At 41.0% G+C, this 23041-nt stretch overlaps 1 protein-coding gene across 7 annotated transcripts in view; it reads right to left on the bottom strand.

The window, feature by feature from the left end:
- AKAP9 (A-kinase anchoring protein 9) overlaps nt 1-21330 on the bottom strand; it is a 116373-nt gene extending 95043 nt beyond the window's left edge. For 6 of the 7 annotated variants that reach the window (XM_068673926.1, XM_068673928.1, XM_068673927.1 and 3 more), the window contains exon 1: nt 21095-21329. In XM_068673926.1, coding sequence (XP_068530027.1) covers nt 21095-21142 — 48 coding nt within the window. In that variant the 5' untranslated portion in view covers nt 21143-21329. Of the gene's footprint in view, nt 1-21094 lie in introns of all 7 variants that reach the window. The other variant, XM_068673931.1, reaches the window with a different exon arrangement.
- Nucleotides 21331-23041: the final 1711 nt, after the last annotated feature.

Here is a 23041-nt window from a genome sequence, read left to right as displayed (position 1 = left end):
TCCCCTCACTTACTGTGAATATCTCAGCTGAAGCACCTCGGTTGCACCATTACTTTAGCTTTTAAATGCTGATGTCCTCCAACTGGCAGAAAAGCAGAGGAGAATCAACTGCTGCTAGGAACTAAATGCTCTTGGTGAAGAAGGGCACTAACCTGCAGAGTGGTGGGGATTACTTGTGTAAACCACGCCAATTACAATAACCGAATAAATAAATAATGCTGTTCTTTCAATTATAGCAGTAAAATAACTATCTTCAACACATGCTGACCCCTGGCAATTGTGCCAGAAGTCTACATTGGTGGGATGTGCTGTACTTTGATTCATTTTGAATATGGTCTGACTGAACTGCTTTGAGTGGAGAAACGCCATGTTAAAATAAAATTTGTCTCAAACAGTTTGCAAAATGTAATGTCTCCTTAAACATTATATGTATATACATATAAAACATCTGAACAAAAGCAGCAACGTACGATCACTTCCGATGTATCAGCACAAGAAAATACTGAATAAAATTTATGAAATTGAAAATGTGGCTATTTTTGTTTTATAAATGTAACTTTTTAGATAGAAGTCTTTAAAACAGAAACACATCAAGCCCCATTTACAACTGGTTGCTGCCTTAAGATTGCTTGTGACTCCTTAACGTCCTCATACCATGCACCAGATCCAGATCACCTCATTTACAGATCTACTGCAGTTAACAAGAACTGAAATTGCACATTGCCTCTGAAGAAGGCTGCTATGAAGAAAGGTAAATAATATTTGCTGAACTTATTCTTTAAAAAACAACTTACAATTGTGAAGTGTGTAAGTTTATAGATAGCACGCCCTGTACATGTATCGTTATATCATTATACCTCGTGTACCTACAGACAGCCATTGCTGCTTTGAATTGTAATTTACCAACATCAAACACTTGTCTCAAATTCAGTGCTGCAAACACACCTTTAACGGAAGGAGCAGGGTCTGTTCACCTGTCACAAGTCTTAAGTACAGAATCTCTATTTATTTATTTTTAAAGAACTTATTTATAAAGAAGCATAGAAGGATGAGCTATCAACTTACGGACTGGAAACAAAAAAGCACCTCAAAAAAGCTGCTACAGGCAAGTAATTTTTCTTTTTTCCTTTTTACACTGTACAGTAGAAACATAAGTAGAGAGCTATATCATGGCCTTGCATACCTACTATCATTTTGAAAGATGTTCCAGATACTGCTTTAACTTCAGCTGAATGTGATAAACTCACAGAAGGGGACTTGCCCTTAGTCAGAAGTTCTCAGTCTGGTATCCAGAGAAATGTATCACGTTGGACTACAACTCCTTTGGATCACTCGGTGTAAGAAGACAAGAACTTCTGAAACTTGTTGTCTACAGCTCAGAGTCGTGGTTAATGGCTCAAAGTCAAATTGGCAACCAGGCACAAGTGGAGTTTCCCAGGGTTCAATACTTGGTCTTATGTTGGCCATTATCTGTATAGATAATCTGGATGATGAAATTGAATGCACCTTAAACAAGCCCATGGATGACATCAAACTGGAGGAAAGACAGATACCCCAGAAGGAAGTGCCACCAAACAAAGAGACCTCAACAGGATGAAAGACAAAGCCAACAAGAACTGTAAGGAGGTTTAAGAAAGATAAACATCAAGTCCTGCACCTGGGATGTAATTATGGCAATAAGAGGCTGGGAACTGGCACGTAGCCTGGCACGTAGCTCTCCTGAAGACAACCTGGGAGTCCTGGTGGAGAGCAAGTTATATATAAGCCACCAAAACACCCTCACAACAGCGCAGAGAAACCGCTTTGAAATGGCTACTGCCAATAGCAAATGATGAAGACAAGAACAGAACTGTTTGTACACTAATTTCGACACTAAAATTGCTGTGTGGCCCCACAAAATCCTGTTTCGTAAAACAGAATTGGATAGCAATAATACCATTTCTTATTATAGAACATGATCTCACAATATAAACGAAAAATGCCAAGTGAAACCAACAAACAACTCCTAGATGTGATGTTTTGATGTAAACGTTGCACTTAACAGCAGAGTGCATATCTTAAACCTTCCATCTAGCAGCCTGAAATTCTCCAGCAGAGCAGCATCTGCAAATAAGCGTGCGGAGGGTAGGCAACACCAAAACAGCATTCTTTGGCAGGTGTTGCCTGGGACTTGCCAAAAGAAAAGAGACACAAATTTGACTGAGAAAGTGGTATTTATTCTGTGTATGGGGTGAATGCTGAAAAGTCTGCTCTGCACTGTATCTGAAGGTATAACATGCGTTTCATCAAGTTGTGTCATACAAATGATAACCACTGTATGTCCCAGAATCAAGACGACGCTCACTGCGAGTGCAAGATGATAGCCAGGCACATTGTGAGACCCACTGGAGATCATAAATGGACCTTTGGTTGAAAGACTCTGGCATTTCCAATCGTGATGCTCTGAATCCTCATCACCAAATGCTGACTGATAAAACTTCACAGAATTACAGAATCACAGAATTTCTAGGTTGGAAGAGACCTCAAGATCATCGAGTCCAACCTCTGACCTAACGCTAACAGTCCCCACTAAACCATATAAACCCTAAGCTCTACATCTAAACGTCTTTTAGAGACTTCCAGGGATGGTGACTCCACCACCTCCCTGGGCAGCCCGTTCCAATGCCTCACAACCCTTTCAGTAAAGAAGCTCTTCCTAACATCTAACCTAAAACTCCCCTGGCGCAACTTAAGCCCATTCCCCCATGTCCTCTCACCAGGCACGTGGGAGAACAGGCCAACCCCCACCTCACTACAGCCTCCTTTAAGGTATCTGTAGAGAGCGATAAGGTCGCCCCTGAGCCTCTTCTCCAGGCTGAACAAGCCCAGCTCCTTCAGCCGCTCCTCGTAGGACTTGTTCTCTAGGCTCCTCACCAGCTTCGTCGCCCTTCTCTGGACAAGACTTCTGAATGATTACTGAGAAAGTGAAGTGAAAATATTTGGAATATGACTGACTGCTATCTGTTTAATCTTAAAACGTGAAGAAATAATGTAAGGTTCATCTGCCCTCATAATAGGTCACAACTTCCCTTCATCACAGGTAAGCAATTAGTGCTACAAAGGCAATGACACAGAAAGGTCAAAAAGCAGAGAGCTGGGTTGGGATTATGAAGCACAGATAAATCCCATAAAGTCTTGACTTAGGTGTCTTGCAAGCCAAGGACAAACCAGAAAGTCCAATCTGAATTCGAATTTTAGGTATCACTCGGAAGCTGGAGATCTGCTCTGGTTCAAGTCTCAAGTTATCTACTCCACCTTCCCCTGGATAAATAAATAAATGCCTACTGTCATCTCCCATCCGCAAGAGAGCTCTCTTGCCTGTGAGCTGACTTTACTATTCCAATATACAGTAACATTTTTATGTTTATGGCAGCAGACGAGAGGCCCTAAAAAGGGATAAAAAAGTCTGGGAGACAGCAACAATGAGATGTAGGCAGTAGGGCCTTGCCTAGGCTGTTTAAAACTCTTTGCCTATTAAGCCACCAAATCTTTAAAGGCACGACAGCTTGCCCCTAAAGAGGTGTCGAACAGGATAACTGGTAACTGCATCAGAGAAGAACGTGGCACTTTGTCATTTTTGGTCATATTTGCAACAGATCTAAGCACTGAAGGTTGCATTGCAAAAGCACTCACTCATGAAGGATAGGCAAATTTACAGTGCTGCCTCCAGCCTTCAGGTTCCTGATGCCTATACTAAGGAAAGAATGACTGGGAGTGAGATGAATTGAAAATAATCAAATACAGAGGATGAATAGACTTCTTTCTAGTGGTTGATTTAAAGTCACCCAAGAAATCTTTGATTTATTCTATTCCTCTAATCAACTAGCAAGAGAGTATCATAACTCTTTTGAATTCCTGAGATAAAAACCTACAGAAAGAAGATAACTGAGCAAGCAACTTAAAATTATATAAAACATTTATGTCACATAGCTGGAATTCCGATAATTGTACTGTTTAGTATGGAATTAATGCTCTTTGTACGTTCCAATCTGGTAATCTTCTGAGGCAAACAAAGCTTTAGTTTAGTTGTTCCTTTCAACAGATGCTGAATTTACTAAATGGGAAAAGTTAGGCTGAATGAAGAAGAAAATAATCACCCAGGAATGAGGTATTTCCATTCATTTCCATTTGTATGCTGCATTCACAGTCAGATTTACCCAACTAACAAGTGCAAGACCTTAAAACGTCTTCTTAGAGACTTAAGTGGTTCATGAGCATTAGAGGATGCCAGTAAGACTCTGAAAACTTACAAATAAAAGTGTTACAGTCTGTACCTAAATATAATCCTGAGTCTTTCAGCTTCAGAGACAGCTGTTCGTTTGCAGTACCCTGCACAAAGCCAGCAGGACCACCACAACTTACAGTTATAGCCCAAGTACCATGGAGGACAACTCACAATAGTGAGAGGAACAGCAGGTAGAATAATTCTCTCCATCTTTTTAGCAGTCTGTATTGAGTCAGACAGTACTGTTGCCGGTGCTAATAATCAAGGGCACTGAACTCGAATGAACCCCTCCAGATGGCTCCATGAGCTGGAAAGCCTCCGAATTAGTGTGGTTCTGATCTGGTCTGGTCTCCTCTGTCCCAAGAATCTAAATAGGAACAGACCGAGGAGCAGCTAAGTTAATTACTGCTGGGTTATTTTCTGGGTAAGCGATGAAAGTTAAGTGCATGAAAATGCTCTCAAGGCAGGTTACCATGACAGAGACCCACGTACACCAAGCACGTTTCAGTGCTGGATTGCTATGGGAAAAGTCCAATTAAAAGAAATTAAGCGCTAACAAATTGCCCACGTGGCCTCTTTACTAACCCACTACTACATACATGTTGGTTTTTATATTGCTCCCATCAGCTTTTTATTGTTCTTGTGCTGAGTGCTATATGACTGCCTTGCCTTAAAACAGAGGCAAGGGGTCCTGTACTTCCCCAGAGCGAAGAGGAAATAAGATTGGGCCAAGCTATCCCTGACAAAATGAGAGGGCAATAGAAAGCTTGTTTCATGCTGCTCTAAAAAGCACAGATTGTGTGTGCAAGAGGCCTGAAACACACAGGACGTCTCTGCTGCATCCAGGCCCTGGGAGCTGAGATAAAGCAGAGCCCCTCTCACCCCAGAGAGGGAGATGAGCAGTCGGGTGCTCTCTCAAAAGGCACTCTGTGCCTGTCCTATGCTTCTGACCAGTTCCAAAGGGTCAGTAATAATGGGCAGGGAAAGGGAACCACAGAGGAGGTTAGCAACACACTCCTTTTGTCCCACAAGGCTGATGCATAACACCAGCTTTAATAAAACACTGGATTCTGGAGCTTTCTTCAGCCAAGCTGAAATAACAGTGGCATAGGGACAAACTCACTCCTCAAAGTCCTACAACCTTTGAAATAATGTCTGGAGGGGAGGTGGGGAAAGAGAAGGAATTATCACATTGTTAACACACACAGAAAATCTTTCTGCCCTCAGCAAGGAAAAATTTTCCATCTCTCTCCTCCCTTAAGACTTTTTAAAAATTATCCAGCTTGCCCAAGCCAAAAAATCCCAGGTCAGAGCTAAAATCTGGTAAAACAAAATTTTAACAAAGGAGACACAAATATTTCAGTTACATTTTATTCTTACAAAAGAACAAGAAAAAAGCTTTTATTGCTCACTTTGTTACACTGCTTGTCTCAAACATGAGTCATATAATTTTCTCACGAACTTTTTGAAGACAAACTTGAAAACTTCACTGTCTTGCCATACCGTGCCTTCAGCATGCATTCACACCTCATGGCAGTATTTTGAAAATCTGGACCCATCAGAGAGGATTGGATACCAACCCTTGAAAATGAATTTTAAAACGAAGATTTGGATACTCTAAAAGCATGAGTTGCTTTCCGCAGAGCTACTCCACTGTTCTTTGGACTGTATGAAGTTGGTATCTCACAGCCCTGTGGAAACAAAACCATCAATATAAATTCTAAGGCCCTAACCAACCTTAGGTGTTATCACAGTCTTCAGACAAGTCGCAGAACCTAGTCACTGGCTGTACCATTGCAAAGATTTTTTACGTGTCACCACGTTTATGACCACACACAAACCCAGTGTGCTTCAGCAATGTAATAAGTAGGATGTGCTAGCTGCTAGCAAGCCACAGCCCGACTGCCCCAGCTCCCCGGGGTGTGCTGGTATCTGCATACGGCTCCAGGTAACTTCAGCTGCGGCAGCCATTCAAGGACAGCACAGGGCCCTAAATGAGATGTAAATCTAGATGAGGGTCAATTAGCTAAAACAGTTGCTGCTTTAAAAGCGTACGTGACAACCTTCTGAACAGAAGGCAAATGAGAAAGTCTACGTGATACAAAAGTACTAAAATTATGCACTCAAATGAGAAAGTCTACGTGATACAAAAGTAATAAAATTATGTGCTAGCTACCAATTTTATGACTGTTTTTTGTTTTCTTTTCTACTGTGTTTGATTCAACAAAATTACAGTGTTAGGCTTTACGCTTACTGCAGTTAATTTCTATAAGGCCAGTGCAATCAACTGAATGATAACCAGGATTAATTCAACTCGCTCTCAACTACAGAGCAGTACTTTGTGTTCGCAATAAATTATTTAATCAGGGTGTACAAGTGAATACCATATGGCACAGGAAAGGGAAATAAAGAACAAAGCAATGGACATTCACAGGTAAGTTTCAACCGGGCTTCCAAAGAGAACTGGTGTTACTGTGCAGTAGCAACAGAATGAACAAATACAGGCATCAAATAATTCATTCATTCAGAACTTGAATTTTTGGAAAGCAGCACAGTCAGACATCAGTAAGCATGTTGCCTCTAACACTAAAAAAAATAATTATCAACCATCTGAGCACTGCTTATGTAGTTACTTCTTAAAACAACTGGTTTAGCACCTGTTCGTTAACAAGCATATACTTACATCAGCTATTTAACTATATATAGTTAAATCAGCTGCTGGAGACTCATTCGATTAATCCCTTGGAATTCCTTCAGGATAACAATTTATTTTCAGAAAACAATTGCTATGCTCTAACAGGTTAGGCATTTACGCCTGTTCATTCAGGTCAAGAGAAAAGTCTCGCAGAATAGGAATAGTACAAAAAGTATCCAGGACAACCACGTTACTAAATACTACATGCTCATAGTATCTTTTTGGCTAGTAGTAGCCAAAAACTTACAAAATCTCTGCCTTTCTCTGTAATTTTCTTCGCATGCTGCCCTTCCACAAAAATAGGCTTAGGAAAACATTCTTAGACCACTACGCAGTGAAAAACTGAGTCTACTGCCTGCGCCCTAAGTAAGGCTAAACAGAAATCTACGTTTCTGTGACAACAGATGGAAAGAGGTGTTTCCTCCAGGTAAAAGGAATGTACCACAAAGAATGTACCATTTCACAAAGTACCACTGACACATTCATTTCTAACTTAGTGGAAGAACATCCTTCATTAACAGCAAGAGAAAGGCTTGATAGCAGCCAACCTGATGATTTTTTCCAGGAGCAACTTGAAAAAGTTACTAATATGACAAAATAACACTGTCGACTTAAAGAAATTACTTGAAAGTAAACATTCAAATTATGCAAAAGCTGAACACAGAAGCCCTTTATATTATTAACAAAATATTTAAATGGTTGGTTCCAAAATCCCATGCTATAAACTTAGGGATTAAAATAAAAGAAATATAGACAGTAGTTAACATACGGTATTTACATAATGCAATTTAAAAAGAACTGTACAAATGTTTTCTCAAATTCAGAAACATACAAAAAAAATCACAATCTATGGCCATCTGTGCTTGCCAGTTAGAAGCCAGCTATAAAAATACAGAAGTATGTGAAAGCGACAGTTGCCAGTATCACCACACAGTGCTTGTCCATCAAATCACTGGCAACCGCAAGTTATATTTGTGACACAGACACAGCTTACTAATTGTCTAATGCATTTAAGAATTAAGGCTGACATTTTACATTTTTGTAAAGATTGGTCTTCTAATACTATAAAAACAGCAGACCTAAAGCTTCATAAAGTAGTGATTCTCATGTTTCTATGTATAGGATCCTAAATACGAACTACTTACATGAGATTTGACTTCAGACCAGTACTGTGAAATGCATGAAGTATGCGGTATGCTTAGCAGTAACAAACATGCTTAGAAAGACTGAGCGCGGTGTTGGTAAGAGTCAGAACTTCTTTGGATTTGAACAGTAACACAGGCAGAGTCGCAGGTGTGTACTAATAGAAGACAAATTTCCTCAAAGTATTTTTTTTTAAGAATAACAAAATGATTGACTCTATAGACAAAAGGCACCTATAATACTAGCAATAAGCATCCTATAAAAGACTGTAAGGGAAAGAAAAATGACAAGCATTGATTTACCAAGCATTAGACACACGAGTTCCTCTAGATAATGGGGAGATAAATGTGGCCAGCTGCATCACTCCCTGAGCACTGCCCATTTTGCACACAGAATACGGACAGATTCTGCTGGAAACAATTGTTGGAAACAGAAGCTAAATCAATACCACCTCTGCATCCACAGAAACTTCAGGCTGGTAGTTCTTTACATTAGAATACTTGACTTAGTAACTTTGTTTTAATCTCATTCTTAATGTAATAGATTAAATATTTTAAAAGAAATCAGTGCACATACTACTCGATCACCTTTATTTCCTAAGGAATGATATCACTCTAACCACTACAAGTCCTTATTTTAGGAAGCATTACCCTATTATAACTGGCCAGTTTACTTAAATGTGTCACACCACTGAGATTTAAACAAACTCTCTCTTGCCAGATGTGCAAACCAGATAAGCTACAATCCTGAGCAATCCATTCCAACTGTGAAGCTGCCTCTGCTGTGAGCAGGGTTAGACCAGACTACCTCCAGAGGTCTCATCCAACCCCAAATATTCTATCATTCCACAAATCCAAGGCAGGTCAAAGAATATATTTTAATGTTGATTTATTCTTAACACTGAATACAATTATTACTTCAGAAAGTTAAGAAGAATCTAACTGTAGGCTATATAAAATTGCACAAGTGATACTCACTAAATGTGTTGGTGTTTGTTAAAAAAATAAAATAAAATAACATCACTACAAAAGAAGAACTCAGTGTAGATGCGGAAGCAGGGTGCTGGTGGAAATCTTTTCACAAAGGACTCGACCTTTGGCCAGCAAACATACAGAGCCTCTCTGTGTGAGGGAATTATGCTAGCCTACTGGCAAACTCATTGCCAGCACAGAATATGGGCAGCCTGTCTTTGCAGATATAGCACATACCGTAGTATTCTGCATTTCTAGCTCGTTTCTGGAAAACGGTAACATCATCTCTCCCTTCCCTGACTTCAAATCATATCACACAACATCACATTTGTTTTAAATTCACGGAAAATCCCCTAGACTACTGTTACATCCTAGTATCGATGTAGAAACTTGAAATTCCTCCTTCTTCCCCCTGGGAAAGCATGCGAGCTTTCCTCTACCATCTTCCACCCTGCTCCAGTATCACATCAGCCCACTTCCTCACACTGTCCAGGTCTCTCTGAAAACACGCCCTGTGCTTCAGTTCATTAACTGCTCTGGGTAATTTGGCAGCATTCCCAAACTTGCTGAAGACACACTGCTTCCTGTTCTCCAGTTATTAATGAGAACATCAGTCAGGACTGGCCTCAGTTTCAGCGGGTGAGGAACACTACTGGCCACCAGCTGGACCTCATCTTAGCCCTCTGAGCACAGCAGTCCTGACAATTTTCTACCCACCTTGCAGTCCACCTACTCAAGTCATCTATCAACAGGTTGGTTACAAAAAGCTTGTAAAAGATTGTATCAGATGCTTTGCTAATGTCAAAATAAACAACATCCACTGTACCCTCCCTGTCCACTTAGCCACTGCAGAACTCCTTGCTGAGAATCAGTGTTCACTATAAGGACAATTAATTTGCCCTTGATAAACTCCCATCACTTTCTTGTCCTTCATGTGCCTGAACATGGCTCACAGGGGGATCTGCACCATAATCATCCCAAAGACCACAGCTAGTCTGATCCCTACAGCTCCCCACATCCTTCTTTTGCCCTTCTTGAAGTTGGGTTTGATTTTCCCCCCTACCCCCCCCCTTTTCTCCTGCTTATTTTGATTCTCCTAATCACCACGACCTTTCAAAGACAGCAGGGAATAGCTTTGTAACGATAGCAGATAGCTTCTGTCAGTATGCTTGTATACATCGTACTCAATCCCATAATTTTTTGTAGATCAGATTTGCTTAAGCGGTCCCTAGCTCGACCTTCTGTACCACACATAATGCTTCATCTCCTCCAGTTCTGCCATTAGACTCAGGGAGCCAGAAAGCCCAAGGACAGTCCTCATCATTAGAGATGAACAAGACCTTGAATATTACTTACACATCCCTTTGTAACCAGATTTGTTAAGATTATTTTGAATTCTAAGCTTTTCACACCGTGCCATCCACTTCAGGTTAGTGCTGTATACACAGAGCCCTGCATTCTTTCCACAGCTAATAATGAAGAGAGAGTGACGCGGCCCCCTGACAGATTCTGCTTGAAAGACCATCCACTTAGAGATAAAGCCATTAAACCAAAAATAATCCTAAAAGCAATTTTTATTTAGTTGTAACCACCAAACGATGACTTTATCCACATCAAGTCTTGAGTTTGTTTATAAGATCAGATCAGTGTCAAAAAGTCTTAACACCCCATTGACTCTCAGCAAGGAGTTCTGTCTGAATCAGCCCCAGAGAAGCACTCTCCTATCAACAATTGCACAGATCCCCAAGGACGTCAATATTGGATTTGGACTGAATACCAATTCATTTACACCAGCCTGTTTCCTTTAAAAAGCAATCTTTTCCAGTACTTTGAGACCTTCTGATGAGTAGAAGCAGAGCCTTGCTGATGACTGCAGCCTTGGTTGTGGTTTGTTACCAAACCTGACTGTAGTTTCCAGGGAGTCAGGGTAGGAGGGAGCCAGCTGTTTCTCAAAAATCATGAGTAATGTTTAGAAACCTACAAGAAACACAAACAAACACACCTGACTGTTTTGAAGAAAACTGCAGTCAGGCAACTGCTTCTTCGTGTGGGATCCCATTCAATACTCCACTCCTTCGGCTCACACAATTCATTCTTTCAAAACACATTCTACATAGTAAACGGCAGATTCTAACTAACTTCAAAGACAACCATATCTTGAGTACAGTGCTTTAAAGATGCAGAGAGACTGAGGCACCTAAGGACACACACAGAAAGAATCTGTTTCTAAAGAGGCTTTGTCCAGTCTTCTCAATGAGCTAATGCAAGAAAACTTAAATCAAAGAAGCATTTGTCGTTTCTTGTTTGTGTTGATGCTGCAAGAAAGGGGCTGTAGTCTGCTGCATATTTTTCCTGAGCTGCCGGACTCCTGCACCCCACAGCAGTGTATGTTCTTCTTGTCTCCTGCACTCTAACATTTAGTCTATACGCTAAAGGAAGAAGAAGAGTTTATTAAAGCTTAGCTGAAAAGGGCAGGAGAGAGTATTTATTGCAAAAAAACATCAATTATTGATTTATTTTGAGTAAATATCTACTGCTTATATTACCCTGAATCTTGTAAATTCATTTTTTTTTTTCTTACTAAGATATATATATATATATATATAAAATAGCAAAAAGCTTTTTGCATTTATGTAGAATGCATCTGGCTTTTTTCTACTTTACATGTTTGTTTTTAATTATCTGATATAATTTTTTTAAAAGATCAAAAGCCAAGCAAACTAATTTAAAGGTAGAGTATACAAAAGAATAGAATAAAGCACAATAAGACCTACATAATTTTGCTCACATTTACTTTCTCATTAAGTAAGAAATCTGAAAGGAAGTCTTTTTTGATAACCAACACAAGCTTATCAGCCTTTTCAAGCTGACCAGTGACATGAAACTGATACCGAATTTGAGAGGTTACATCCTTGGCAACAAGACAATCAGCTTTACAGCTACAGAGCAGCAGTTTAAATTCTGTTCAAGGTAACCAAGTAGTAACAGACACTTCTTGCTAATAAACATAAGTGATGCGATGACATCCAACCAGTTACCGAAAGCAGTCTTTTCACAAAGATTAGGGTTGAGACTTTCAAAAGAGTCTGGAGAATTTAGATACATTTTAAAGAAAGATATTGGAAGAAGTTCTGGCTACCTCTGTGCTCTAACTCTGAGTAGAAACTAAGTATAGCTTTAATTTTTCTTTTTAAAATAAATTAAGGTTCTGTTTTTTTTTCTAACAAACTGTAAAATACTTAGAACAAGTCCCACTCAACTGTACTTCATCATTTCCCTCCCCCAGTGTTTATATTATTTTTATATGAATTCATACCATGTGGCACGTCTGGTACTGAATGGACGGAGTGAGAATAAAGCCCCCAAACACAGTAGGTTTGTGAGAGACAGCTCTGCGAGGAGCCGAGCAGATGTAAGGGAGGAACCAACTGCACGAATTTCATGCTCAGTATGCAAGACTTGACAGGCTTATATTATTTTGACAGGCTTGTATTATTATTTATTTATTTTACACACACACTGTTGAATCATTAGAGAAACGTGGGCTCACAAAGGCATTGATACTGCTCCCAGGATTCCAGACTTTGTCTATGAACTTAGCTTTTTTTTTTTAAAATGCGAAACGGAGTTCTGAGAATACATTCCAAGTAATGAAGAAGATCTAGGAAACTCATCCCCCTTTGACGAGTCTTGTATCAGGTTTTCCATCCTTATAACACACCAAACTATGCTAGCTATTAACGAACATAAAAAGACAAGGTTTTCTTATTGCTATGAAGCATTACTTGTACATAGGATAAATATCTACCACTACCTTTTAAAGGAAAATACATATTCTCAATGTATGGTACTAACGTTAAGTCAGCTACTTCACTTAGACAACATAAATGGGTTTGGGAACATTTCAATATTTTTCTGCTGTTTTGTGGTTGGACACAGGAGACTTCCTCACAGTGACATAAAAGTTCAAGGACGAGCAAAAGCTTCAGAAAACAAAACTAACACAAAGAGATAACCATTTCTGTTAATTCACAGCTTACCAGCAAAGCCAGCTTTGAGTAAGTTCTTTTGCAACTTTGCTCATTCCCTGTAACACCCATTTTATCAATATTTGCACAGAAACATACTCAGACCCAGAATCCCATCTCCTCTGTGAGTCTCCTTGGTTCTTTAGCTCAGGATTGTAGTTTTAGATATAGGCTGTAATTTTGCCCTTGCAGTACAGGTTTCATCAAGTGCATGTTCTCCCCTGGAAATATCACCAAACAGTATACAACCCCTTTAAAAATATTATTTCTCATTGTGGAGAGTCTTAAAATTTCACCAGGTTTTGAGGTTTAGGAGCATATGCCACAAGACTCTTTGTTTTGTGATGATGCAACATCTTCGGGTTATTACAATTGTGGCTTGCTCGGTTCCCATCATGTTCCTGGGCTTGGTGTTTGGTTTCCAGACTCTCATGCTCTTCTGCCCAGCTGACAGCTACTGAATGTGTTCTACCTGCAAGCTTCTGGTGGTCTTTTCATGCAAGAGGGGAAAGCAGAAAGGCTGACTGCATACTTCTAAGAAGCCAGTAATTTTAAGAAGACATTTTTATGCATACTTCTCTCCTTTTTCTACTGGCTGTAGGAAAAAGTTTACAACATCACATGTTGGCCTCTCAAAAAAAGAAATGTGGAAAATGCAGATTAAAAATTCTTTTAAGAAACAGGAAAACAAGAGCCATCAACACAATATGACGTGCCAGCACTTTGCAGTCAACATGCAAGCACTTCATCATGATAGATTTTAAGATCTCTTTGCTTTGTTTCAATAGCAAAAGACTGCAATTATCAGATGGGTTTTACAGAACTGTGATCCCATGTCTTTGCAAATTTGAAGCATCACATCAACTGGTACTAGTAACTAAATGATTTCGAAACCAAATACATAAGAAGTACATTGAAATCTCTAGCTATGGGGCAGAGATTTAAGACAGCCCTTTCAGCTCATAAAGCAGGATTCCCAGAGATTACGTTGCTAGCACACAACCTTACATTGTAAATAAGGCAAATTAACAACAAAGTTGGACCTACTTCATAAGCCTTTTTTTCTTTTGTCCTCATTTTTATCAGATTTTTCACTATTATAAACAGGAAGATGTTAGAGTAACCATATGTTAATCCGTAGTTAATATCTCTGTAAATGAATATTTAAAAGCACCTACCTGTTAGGGCATTTCCTGTTGGGGAGAAAGAACAAAAACACCACCACAGAGGGGTTTTTGGTAAAATCTACATATGTCAAAAGGCCTTACACTTCCCTTGAAATATCAGATGTGCTTTATAGAAAGCACTTTAGAAAGAATTTGTGGTCATGATGATCGTGCTTATTTCCAAACCAGTATAAACAAACAAACTTGTCTAGACACTGCTCTACCAAGGGAAACAAATGTTGCAGTCACCCCTGTTTTGCTTTTGCAACACCCCTACAAAGAAAATAAGCAGTTGGAAAGCAGACTGTAACAACAAGGGAGAGACTAGTACCAAAATAAAGAAAGCCTTGATTAGAAGAGCAAGTTTGCGCTTCTTTTTCCTCTAATTCCTTTTCTTTACACATGAAGCAGCACGAAAATACTTGAAATTGCCTTTTTGCAATGTAATTTCTTGTTTCATAGTGCTTCTAACAATATTGTGCTGTCTTATTTCTCAGTTTTTGTGAAATTGAATTAATGACCATTCTTGAATTAATGACCATTTTTCTCTAAACTAGGTATAGAGCAAAGGTTATTCTGGAGAGCTGCTCTGTTCTGATGCGAACAAGTAAGTGATACTTCAAATTCACTCTACCTTGCATCACCACTACAAGGAGAAAGCTAGTTTAGAGCTCTGAATAAAAGGGTATAGCAACAATAATATTTAGAACAAATAACCAAGCCCTGTATCAAAAGCTAGGATAGATCTCTGGGGTTAGTGAAATGGGGCTCAAACCTAGGAAATAAAAAAAAAAAAAATTGAGAACATGCCCAGAAAAAGGAAGAATCCTACTAACGCCAACTGAAAAAAAAAAAGGAGCTCTAGACCAAGATTTCAATTCAAGTACTATTTTTATGAGGACCCAATAAAGTCCAGAAGAAATTTGAACACAGTGGAGAAATATTAAACTTACTTTTTCTTCTTAAAAGAAAGGAAAAAAGGTGAAAAAAGACTGCAGAGCAGGTAGCTCTATTATCCAAGCGAACAATTCAGTTCTATTAAAAAACCTAGTCATACCATTTTTTTCCTGCTAGTAGAAGTACAATTCACATCTTGAAGACTGTTTCACAGATTACCTTTCAGCTTGATATCTCCTTCAAGCTTATTCATCATCCCAGCAGCAATAAATTATCCAAAATGCATTTACATCTCAGATGTATACAAATCTTTCCCATGATAAAATGCAGAGATATCATCCACTGTGCCAAACAAAAAAAAATGAAGTCATGCACAGCAAAGAAACACCTTGGTTTTTGTTCCTCTCTCACCTCTTGGCAATTTCTGCCCTCTCTGCTTTTACTCAAGAGCTTTAAAACAAGACATTTTCTCTCCAGGTGACGTTCAGTCCTTGTATCTGTGGTTCTCTGCGGCACAAAAATCGGTCCTTAAGCTTACTCATGTTCATAATCAAAACACACAGAGGCAATTCTCCTGCCATACCACCTCCTACTATTTGCATTTAGAGTTGACAGAGATGCAAAGGTGAGAAGCAGATTGAAATAAAAGATTAAGAGGAACGAGGAAGTGCAAATTCAGAAGGACCTAGGAGGACAATTATCTTCACAACACAAAAGAGGAACACCTAGGAATTCAGCAGGATCCTCATAGGTTTGTGAGGACCTTCATGTGTAAGAAGAAGGTTGCCCCCAACTAAAGCATCTTAAAGCTCTTGTCATTGTTACAGCACTTTTTCCATAGCCTTACTGCACCCTCCTGCTTCTTTACAGATCCACCCACATCTGTTGAGCCAAAGCTCACCCACAGCTTTCCAGGTGGCTCCAGAGTTAGCCTAGGTTCTCCTATGGTTTCTTCCCCTCTTGTCCACTAATAAGCACACAGCGCCTCCACATACAGATCCAGCCCAGCATCATTCCCATTCAGCCCATAAAGCTGCTCTCCTCCATAGTTTATAAAAGGGAGAGTAATGCCACGGGCTTTATGGTGAAATTAGCGCCTTATGATATGGTTGAATATGATTTCTTATTTTAAGAGAAAAGTTAAGTAAGGAAGCATGGACTGAAAAGGAAATCCTTCCTTCTAGGATTCTGCTTAATTGCTTTTGGTTATTAGAAGTTATTAGAAGCAGACAGGCCATAAACAAAATGAATAGTTTGCACCTGAAAGCAAAAGGCAGAATGTTAGTAGGCCAGCTCTTTAATGAAATGTAAGGTTTAAATGTATTTAATTTGTCTTCCATGATGAAAAGCTCATGGTAACCAGTAAAACACTGCCTTTTTTCCTCCTCCAGTAAATGACAGGGAATTTTAAAAGGCTGTGTTTTACAAACACAATCTGTATGTTAATTCTTCTGGAGGTTTTAAATTAGACCTTTAATCACTATGGTGTGTAATCATTCCATGTTTTGCTTAAGTCTTAATAAAAAAGAAAAAAAAGGAAAGAAAAAATGAAGAACAGCTTCTCTGAGAAACCCCAAATTTCTCAGTCTGAAGAGCTCAGACATGAGGATGTAAAATCTTTTTTTTTTGCCCTCAAGAGAGTAACGTATAAGAAAGCAAACAGCAAACATTTTCAGACACTTATGCAATGCTGTTTTAATTATGCACATCGTTCTCATCTTCAGCCACCTGAAATATTCACACACATGACCAGAAGACAAAATATGCAATTATTTCCTTTTACTATTCAATTTGTGAAGATAACTTCTCAAATTAGTTACACAACCTGTATTACTTGTTCATTGAGTGCCATCAGCACTTCCCAAACAAACTTCACCGTTCCGTCTGCTCAGTGATTCACTGGCATAGATCAAAAGCAGTCACACCGCTTTTTCTGCACTCAAATATTGAACTGCACCAGACAGTTCCTTATTTCTTGGGGTTCTTCAACAATTGCATGGTTTATTCAAACACCGCAGCAAGAACGTATTACAGACATATAGAGAACTCTTGAAAATCAGGGCATTAAATAATGCATTTCTAACATTAGAAGTGAAATTCTAGACCAACCTGAAACTCGGAGAGTTTACAAAGTAAATGAGTGTCTTCCCCTCACACACCCCTCCTCACATTGAAAAAGCATACAGCTAGGGAGCGTATTCTTTCTACTCCCCCTTCAGTATTGTAAAATGGACCCTTCTTCAAAACTTGCTGTTGATAGCTTCACATCTCTTAGTTTCACCAGTTGTAATCGCTGTGTGTTTCATTGCGCTGCAGAAGTACGTGGTGAGAATGCTTCTGTCAAATTGCAAGAAAGTCTGCCTTCATATATAATTATATATTAAATATAAAATAAAATCATAATCTTAAAACCAAAAGATTGCCAAAATATCTACTTTCTCACAAGGGAATCTGAGACCCTGACACGTTCATTCCAAAGCTAGCAAATTACTGCTTATTGATTTGAAAGTTGATCAAAACAGTGCAACATTCTGATAAGAAAGTGAGATACTAAGCTGCTAAATAAATACATAAAATTAACAAACTCAGCTCCCACAAGCAGTATCCTCTTCAATGTTACATGAGATTCCAAGCAAACTGATACACACACAGGCATGCACACACAGCATGCGCACATAAAATACTACACCAAGATCTTCAACCACCATCCTCTCTTGTCTTTTGCAAAATCAGGTGCACGTACACTATTTGAGGCCATCGACAATATCCCATAATCTCTAAAGCAAGGCACATAAGGTATCTGATTTTTAAGTTCACTGTGTTTTGGGGCACTGATCAACTTGACAGAGTGCATCTGTATTTCTGTTGCTGGCACATCTTCACTCTTCCACCTTCTCTCACAGTCAGCCCTGTTTCCCTCAACCAGCCGGTCTGACAAACACCTTTCCTGGAATCAGGCAAATGCTTTTCTTGCTCCAACATAATCAGTTCAGCATCCAAGACAAAGAAATCCACAGAGAGACCATTTTAATGGGCGAGGGAAACAGACATTTATTGAGGCTGGGTTAATATCCAGTGCGTTTATCTTGTGGCAAAGGACAATGGATGACTACAGCTCTGGAAAAGGGAGCATGTAATTTGCTAGGTTTGACTCCATGTCTCCTTTGCTTTTGTGGGTTTGTAACAGACAGAACAGCAATTCATGCTGCAACCATTTCATAACAAAGGATTGGCATAGTCTCAAAAAGTCAGAAGGTACACACGGATGTTGGTGAGCCTATCAAGAGCTTACTCCATTTTCCAGATGATGTACTGGGGAAGTTGAGCCCCATTTTGCCAGCCTGGAGTACATTTAGCACCATTCGGTCAAGGTGAGATTCACAACGCAGCTTCTTATTTCCAAAAATACTACAAGAGGTCTGAAAAGAAACTGCAATTGCAGAAAATGTATTTGTAATACGCTTCTTTGTAGATCTGTGTAGGGAGACAGCATCTTAAGAAGACATCAGGAAAAACAAAGCTCACACAGAACCAAACTTCACAGCTACTACCCAACACTATAATCAGAAAATAACCACACGATTGCTTTACTGGAAGCTCATATTGCTTAAAACACACGTAGTGAGACCTGGCACTATGTTTAGAGGAAAAAGGCCTAAAAATCCAAGCACCTTTTTGAGAATAATAACTTCACTGTTAGCAGTGCATCTACCACCTCCATCGTACCTACTAGGCTCTTTTACTGGCCTGCCTATTAACAACATTCATTCCACAGTTTATGCAGTGTCTTATTTACATTTAAAGCTTATACTCTCATGGAAGAAGCATCAAGGTATCTGAAGTATAGCAATGCCTGTGCTTTTAGCACAGCAACAACACATTTTATTATTTTTTCCAGCTATTTAAACAACATTCAGTGGTTAGGCTCTAAAGTTTTTTGGACGCTTGTTGCTGTGGTTTGCAGAAAATATTCAATGGAGCCAAGCAATTTTGGGAGGCACGCTGATCATGCTCCTGTGAATGTGCTTGTATCCTTGAAAAAGAGAAAGGCAGCTGCAGGAGCAACTCCTACTTCCATTCTCTGCTAACACAATTTCTTCTTTTCTGCCTTTAGCAGTGACACTTGTCACTGGAAGACTGAGACCTAGTCTCCACAGTACAACACATTTAATTACACTATTCATGTGGGGGAAAAAAGAGAAAGAAAGAGTGTGAAGGGTATAGAGAATGCCAGTGAAAAGTCTGAAATACTAACAGTGCTTGTCATGTAAAGCACATATAGCTTTAAAGAGTTACAATGACTTCAACCACAAGGGAAGTTTAAAAGAACAGAACATGAAAGTCTTCAGGGATGTATTTGTAAGAACATCCACACATTTCAGTGAGAAAAGGCTAGAAGAAGGGCAACAGCAATGACGGTATTCCTACTGACAGTAAGTAAGACATGAACACGTCTTTTCTGAAAGCTAGCAGGAATGCAACAGCTTCCTTCTTGAGCCCCAACTTCTGGTTCGCTTTTCAGAAATTGCCACTAGTTTTCTGTGCTCATACCAAGCCAACAGGAACAGAAAAATGTAAATTCTCTCGATAAATTATTCACTATGGTTTGTAGTATTAGCAAATTTACTCCATCCATTTTCTTTGTGAACTATTTCCAAGTATTCTGCAGCAGAATTAATTTGTCAACCTGGGTGCAGCCAAACACAAGGCTGCCAGCACTGCTGATCTGTCCTGGTACCTTTTGGTAGCGCCGCTGTACGTTCCCTGCCCATGGCTGGGGGGTTGGAATTAGATGATGCTCGAGGTGCCTCCAAAATCATTCTGTGATTGCATGGTTCTGACGATGCATAAACACCATTCTTGCTCTAAGCGTGTAAGAACACCCTATATAAACCATCTACAAGAGTTTGCTGCTGTACCTTTTGAACAGCGTTTCAAAAGAAACGCACACACCAGAGTTACAAAGTTTTTGTGTAACACAACATAAAGGCTTCCCTGCCCAACTACGTTCTCTTTTTGATGGACTGTATAGGCATGACGATTACGGTATTTCACAGTTTTATTTCACAGCTTGCCTTTTCGCTGCTTTTACCGCTGGTGACCACTACCAAGCTGTGCGTCTCCTCAGTGTGGATATTACAGGCTTACAGCGCTGCGAACCCTGCCACTGAGCAGTGGCTGCTGGAAGGAACCAGACAATAGCTGGCATCAAAAGGCTCCCTCTAACCTCACCTTACCATGGGTGCCGTTAATTACCTGTCTCCCTGACCACACCAAGGCTCTCTCTGAAGGCAAGAGGAGGTTCTTACGCTGTGGGGTGGCCCCATGTGCAGCCCATGAGGCAGCACCTGTGGAGCCAAACCAAACCAGACCCAAGCCAAGCCGAGTTGGTGCGAGGCTGTGGGCTGGCCTGGGACCCCGACAGCCACCGGGCAGTGACAGTGGTTGTTGAGTTATACCCCTCATAACATAACCCCTCATGAGGGGTTGAGTTATACCCCTCATAACTCAACAACCACTGGGTGCCCCTCACACAGCCCTGGCAGCCCGTAATCCCCCCTTCCTAAGAGGCATTAGCAGCACGCTGAGACGCAGCTGCCGGCTCTGCAACCCTCCGGGAAGCCTCCCAGGGAGTCTCCTCGGCTTAAAAGGCTCGGGGACGAGGAGCCGGGCTCCGCCACCACCTGTGGCGCTCCCCGCGACGTGGCCGTCCCCGGCCGCGGGCTGGCACGGAGGGAGGGAGGGAAGGAGGGAGGGGGACCCGGGGCAGCACAAAGCGCACCCCGCCCCCGAGGCTTTGTTCGCCGCGGGTCCCCGCAGAGCCGAGCCGAGCCAGGCCGAGCAGAGCCGGGTCCCCCGCCGCAACCCCCGTCCCCGTCCCCGTCCCCTGCTCGGGTCCCCGTCCCCGCCCCGCCGCAGCCGCCCCCCACCTTGGCTTTCCCAGCCTCCAGCTTCTTCAGCCGCTCCTCGTCCTCCATGGCGCCTGTGCGGGGACAGCGGCTCGTTACCGGCGGCGGGAGGCGGGCCCGCTCCGCCCTCAGCCGGGGCACGCAGCCTGCCTGCGCCGTCCCGTCCCGTCCCCAACCCGCCTCACGGCGACGGCAGCGGCCGCGCAGGGGCCCCCGGCGCCGCCATCTTCATCTCCACGTAAACACGCGGCCGGGGAAAGTGACGTGGGGATCGCCCGCTCCTCCTCCCGCCGCCATCCCTCCTCCTGCCCTGCCCTGCCCTTCCCGGCTGGGTGGCGGCCCCCTGGCAGCCGCCTCTGCCCCGCACAGCCCCTCCTCGGGGGACAGGCGGGGGCTTCCTCGTCTCACACCTCACACCCAAACACGAAAGTCTTTAATAACGAAAGCCTGAGCCAACAACCTCATAGTTTTGCGGGTCTGCTGCCCTCCGCTGCCGCCCAGACCCGCCCCCCGTGGCTGCGATGCTCGTTTTGGTTGCCTTAAGTGTTGAGCCTACACCTGGCTCCTGCCTCCTCCAGCGTGGATCTAGACCCTGGAGAAGCAAGCACAAGCTTTCTGGGCGTGTGTCACATTGTGTGGGGATGCCAACAAAGGACGTGTAGTCCCCCGTTTAAATTAACACGCTCTCATCGTGTCAGCGAAGTGGCAGTAGTTGTGTTAAAATCACCATGGGGAATTTGGCACGCAGCAATTAAATGCAAATACAAATGCTCTACCTCACCCTTCGATACAAAGCAATGTTCTTTGTATTACCTAATTATTACAGGTTATTGTCTACTGACTGTGTGACTGGCCTGGCTAATAGCGAATTTGCCCCGGGTGTTCACGATGTGCTTTTTCTTTCAGTTACCCGCGAAGTCGGTGCCATTTCTGGTGGGGTGATGAATGGCACCGGTTTACACATTCCTGTCAAGCCTTTTTTGGTTGGTGTCTAGCAGCTGCACGTGAACAAACACGTGCTTTATTCTGCATTTGGAACCAGTCTGCTTTAATAAATGCAAAATCCAAAATCTTTCAGAATGTATTTAGATCCCAGCCTTGCTGATCTTTTTAACACAATTCACATTTTCCACTGAATATATATATATATATATATTTAAAAGTAAAGTGTATGTGCTCAGTTAGCACATATTCTTTCTTTACTTGAGCTTTCCAGCAGACCAGACGCACTCCAAAAAATGCCAGAAGAAAATAATATTTGCACAATGTTACCAAGCGCGACCAAGATGAAAAAATATTAGGGCTCCTAGCAGGAAACTTCTGTGCCCATGTTACTGTCCAAGTAAACTAAACCTACAATCAGAAATGTTTAAGGATTCCCCTCCTAAAAGGTAGAGCATTTCACAGAAAAACAAACAAACAAACAAAAAACAAACAAACCAAAAAAAACAAACACTGAAATAATCTGTTAACAGATCAGTACACGTATTGCACATTGGTGCATTTAAAAAATGATGTCCCCAACCTGCAGTTGAAAAGGAAATGAATACCGTTAATGTCAAAAAAGGAAAACACCAGCAGGGAATTGGCAGGGAATTACAAATGTCTGCACTATACTTTGTTCCATATTTGAAATAAGTGTGCGTATCAATTAAAAGTTCTCAGACTGTTGTTTCACTATGGGAAAAGCATGTTATAGAACAAAAAACAGCACATGAAAACGAAATTAAGAATTAATTAAAGAGGAAACATTTTCACAGAAATACAAATTTGAGTTCTTCCCTTAAAAATGTGTTCTAAGGTTAGTAAAATAAAGCACTTTGTGCAAAGTCCCTACAAATGTTTTTTTTTTTTGTTGTTGTTGTTTTTTCTTTTTTTTTTTCCCAGCAATTCCAAAGGCCCAGAGACCCCTGAGGGAAAATTAGATCACCTTTTTGATACAAATGACATTCCTCTTGGGAGATGGAG

The sequence above is a fragment of the Anas acuta genome, chromosome 2 (genome assembly GCF_963932015.1).
Source record: "Anas acuta chromosome 2, bAnaAcu1.1, whole genome shotgun sequence".
NCBI classification, from domain to species: Eukaryota; Metazoa; Chordata; class Aves; order Anseriformes; family Anatidae; genus Anas; species Anas acuta.
This window is presented reverse-complemented; position numbering and strand designations above follow the sequence as displayed.